Here is a 4,600-nt window from a genome sequence, read left to right as displayed (position 1 = left end):
CTCTTCCCTTGGCCTGGAAGTCCATTCAGCTCTTCCTCCTCCCCAGCTCCTCCCTCCATGTGTGAAAATGAGCATCTGTAGGACCCAGTGTGTGTTCCACGTCTTCACTGCCCCTCTGCTCACGGCGCTCCTAGCCTGCAGGTGACCCCTCCCTTCTACTGGAAACACCTGTCCCGTTCCGTGATGCTCGTGCTGTGTGTACCTGCTCCGTAGCCCACTCGTTAGTACAGGCTACCGCTGTGTCTCGCTCATCTCTGAATCTCTATCAAAGCAAACAAAAGGCCAGATAAGCATTTGGCAACTCATGTCCCGGGAAGCTGTGGTCATGTAGTGCATTTTGCGTTGTGCTGCTAACTGAATGGTCGGTGGTTCGAATCGACCAGCTGGTCTGCAAGTAAAAGGTGGGCAGTCTCCTCATAAAGATTGGCAGACCTGGAAACCTCACAAAGGGTCTCTGTGAATCAGAACTGCCTTGACAGCAGTGGGTTTCCAGGGCTTCTAATACATGGGGCTCATACATACTGAGTTCTGGCTTTGAGTCTGACACTGGGTCAAATATGCTAGGGAGGTAGGAGCTGTGCTCATATGCAGCCTACAACTGCCCTAGGAAGGAGATGTGAGGCTTCAGGAGAAGGGATTACTTACACTGCCCTTCAAGGAAGTGCCCCAGTAAGGTCAGTGGAGCCTCTGTCCAGCACACAGTGCCACTAAGTGTCACCACGTAGCCGGCCATTGGTGATCCCACCAAGATCCTTCCTTTCCTCACCCAGTGGGCGGCAGGCCACCAGGGAGTGTTTAACTTAACAACTCGAGAGGTCTAGGTTTATAGGTGGGAGACATGAATAATTCATTTTGAGGGGAGAGAACTTAAGATTGGCTCAGGTCACTGAAGATTTCACAATCTTTCCTGGGCAGATTATGCAATGTTTATCTTATTGGTTTTCTTTTTATAATTCTAACCTTACACCTTTGTTAGGCACACTTTCTTTCTCTGAAAACCATACACGTGTAACTTATATCATGATGTCAGAAAATTTCTGAATTTAGCAGAAGAAACAGAAACAGTGTGTGGTTAATCAGAAACATCTCCTCTAAGGTAGCTGTGTACCCTCATGCTGTGATGAAGAAAGGGAAACACTTAACTAAGTTTCTGTAAGTTGGGTGCAAGATTCAAACTTGTCATAAACCCCTCCTTAAATTTCTAATCTTAAAGAAAGACGTAACATTACATCACCTGCTTCATCTTAAAAAAATATGTAACACAGTAGTCGTTATCAAGCATGACATCATCTGACCATTCACACGCAAAACCAAGGGAGAAGAATCACATATAAACCCTGGACTTTGGCACATTCAGCAAAAGATCACTCTGATTCTCTCTAAAGAACGAGAACCTATGAGAATTCTGCCCACTACAACCTACCTCAGACCTGAGCTGCAAGAGAACCCCCTCAAAGGCTGAAATGTGGTCAAACATTCCTGGAGAGAAAATTCATATTCTAATTGTGCACCCCAAATGTCCACTTCTAAATAAACATCTTGAGGTCTTATTTGTGCATCCTGTCACAACTATTTCATAATAAACTAACAGGATTTATGTATGATAAATTTACTACCACTCTACCTATTTCAAAATACTCATTCTCAAAAGATATGCTTTCCTCTCACTTCCAGAGGGCTGGGGCCCTCAGGCATTTGAGATGGGGTCGTTGAGGTGCTTATTACTTTCATGCAACAAGTATTTATTAACGATGTGCCAGGCAAGGTACTCTGCCAAATGACAGGAAACATCTTTGCAATCAAAGTGTATGTCATCTTAGATGTGCTACTTTCAAGTTTTGGGATTTTTTTTTAAAGTATTTTGTACCTTGTATAAGGAACCTGGAACTTCAAACAAAAATGGCAAGTCCAAATCCTTCTTGGATGAAACCAGAAAACTGGCACAGGATCTAGAAGACCTGAGGAATCAAAAAGAGGAGAATGTGAGAATCTTCATTATCAGACAGAAGAGCTAGATGGTTGGTTGTTTCAGAGAACACAAGGGGTGCCCCACACCCTGGAGAGCCCCAACTATGAAGAAGTGAAGAAGTGTCTGAAGGTTGTTCCACCCTCCTAGTTTCAAACAGCTCTCCTTTCCCTTTTGAATTAACCAAAACCAGTTGTGGATTGTGGGAGACGGTGTAAATGTTGTTTGTACGTACATCAAGTCAGAACCTACTCAGAGCTAACCCTCCGGAAAGTTCTTAATGGCAATAAATCACACAGGAGGAGACTGCCCATCTTTCTCCTAGGGAGCAGTTGGCATACTCCAACCATGAGTTTTGGCTTGGCAGCGCAATTCCTTACCAATAATAACAATTATTGGTGACTGGAATGCAAAGGTTGGAAATAAAGAGGAAGAAATAGTAATAAGAAAGTATGGGCTTGGTGAGAGAAATGAGATTGGAGACTGAATGATTGAATTTTGTACATTCAATGATTTATTCATAGCAAATATATTTTTTTAAAAAGCACAAAAGGTGACTTTACACCTGGACCTCATCTGATGGACTGTACAGGAATCAGATTGACTACATATATGGAAAGAACTGTTGAAAAGGGATATCATGCTTGGGAAGGTGGAGGGTCAGCAAAAGAGAAGAAAACCCCCAGAGAGATGGATTGACACAGTGACTGCAGCAACGGGCTCACATGTGTCAGAGATGGTGAGGACAACACAGGGCAGGACAGGCCTCAAATATTGTTCATTAGTTGTTTTCAACTTGACAGGCACTTAACAAGCAGCAGCCACCAGAGCTCCTCACAAATGAAGCAGGGGTGGAGGGAAGAGCAGGTCCATGAGAGGTGAACTGCGGCGCCAGATCTCTTCCTGAAAGGGCCTGTGCTTGGGAGTGTCTGTCCTTTCACTCCTCCCCTGCTCTCTGGTAGTGAGTGCCCGCTGCCCACTCACACGAACCACCTACTTCCTTCCAGGAAAGGTCCTCTTCTCTTTCCAGTAACTTTAGAAATATTCCTTCCAGCCAGCTTTCTAATGCTGCAGAGCATCTTATTCCCCACACAGGGTGACCTGCCAGTGACCTTCTCGAGGCGGCCATGATTCAGGTCACTGCATCTCAAGGGCCTTAGCCTGTGCGCCTGGCGAGCAGGAGCAGGAGCCTCCCGTGTGCGTGCGCTCTTGGCAGCCATGACACAGAAACTCAGGACGCTGCTAGTGATGCCAAGAACACGCTCCTCTCTAATGAGGGAGGACTCCATTGTCCATTGTTCATTTATAACCAAGGCATGTGAAAGCAGTTTGGTGTTTAGGAGGCATTTACTGTTTCCTTCTCTCCACCCACCCTTTCTCTGGGCCCTGCAGGCAAAGGTGGTGGTGGTGGTGGTGGTGATGTGCTAATCAAGTTGCTGCAACTCATAGTGACCCTATGTACAATAGCTCTGAATCCTGCCCTATCCTGAGCCAGCCTCACTGTCTCCAACACATCTAGCCCCATTACCCCAGTTACTGTATCAATCCATCTCATCCTGCGTCGTCTTCTCCTGAGCTGTCCCTCTGCCCTTCCGAGCATGATGTCCTTCTCCAAAGATTGGTCCCTCCTGGCCATATGCCCAAATTATGTGAGATGGAGCTTCAAAATCATAGTCTCCAAGGAGAAACAGTTTCACCCTCTCCAAGATAGATGTGTTTGTTCTCTTGGCAGTCCATGGTATGTTCAAGACTCCAGCACCACAACTCAAAGGAATCAATGCTTCTTCTGTCATCCTTAGTCATTGTCCAGCTCTCTGATGCACAGCAAGTGATTATGAAGACCATGGCCTGGACCAGATGCACCATAGTTCCTAGACTGACGTCATTACTCTTTAGCACTTTGATGAAGTCCCTAACACTTCTTTTTTAAGCACTTTGGCAGAGGTGGTGGGTGGGTCAGAAGGAGCTCCTTGACTGCCTTGTCTCTGATTTGGGAAGAGGGTGTTCTGGACCTCCCTCACATGCTAGCCAGAAGAGATCACAAAGCCAAGTTCGAACTACTTCAGCAAATTATATTCTTAAATGATCAGGTCCTGTGCTTGAGCTGAAGGGCCTTGAGCTTGAAGATGGGTGATAAACGTGGCTTCAGCAGAGTCAGGCCACCCTGAGACAATCCTTTGTAAGAAGGATTGCGAGTGCTCTCCACCACCCTGAAGATTTTTCCAGAACCCTGAGCTGGGACACTCTGAGCACATTTCACTCAGAGATCCTTTGCTTTATCTAACCATTTTATGTGAACTGCTTGCCTAAAGCTCTCTGATACTCAAGGCACATCAAGGCCTTTTTTCCAAGATCAGTGATGTGAGAAGATGTTTTTGTCAAAAAGAAACAGCATGGCACCAAGAGCTTTGATCAGGTGAGGAGTTTTTGCTCCTTAAGAAATTGTGATACTTGCACAAACCATTCTTTCAAAACATGCGCTTTACAGGATATGAACAGACACTTCACCAAGGAAGACATTCAGATGGCCAACATCACATGAAGAAATGTTCAAAATCCCTAGCCCTGAGAGAGATGCAAATCAAGACAACCATGAGATATCATCTCACTCCAGTAAGACTAGCAAAATTTAAC

The 4,600-nt window shown here is 45.4% G+C and overlaps 1 protein-coding gene across 1 annotated transcript in view; it reads right to left on the bottom strand.

Moving 5' to 3' along the window:
* LOC102865663 (chromosome unknown open reading frame, human C1orf105) overlaps window positions 1-4,600 on the bottom strand; it is a 45,038-nt gene that overhangs the window by 34,368 nt on the left and 6,070 nt on the right. The window contains exon 3 of the mRNA XM_006887466.1: window positions 1,868-1,958. Within this exon, the coding sequence (XP_006887528.1) occupies window positions 1,868-1,958 (91 nt within the window). The remainder of the gene's footprint in view (window positions 1-1,867; window positions 1,959-4,600) is intronic.

Source organism: Elephantulus edwardii, unplaced genomic scaffold (assembly GCF_000299155.1).
Source record: "Elephantulus edwardii isolate Elephantulus edwardi_28Jun2011 unplaced genomic scaffold, EleEdw1.0 scaffold00057, whole genome shotgun sequence".
NCBI classification, from domain to species: Eukaryota; Metazoa; Chordata; class Mammalia; order Macroscelidea; family Macroscelididae; genus Elephantulus; species Elephantulus edwardii.
Note: the sequence above shows the minus strand (reverse complement) of the source record. Positions and strands in the feature narration are given on the sequence as shown.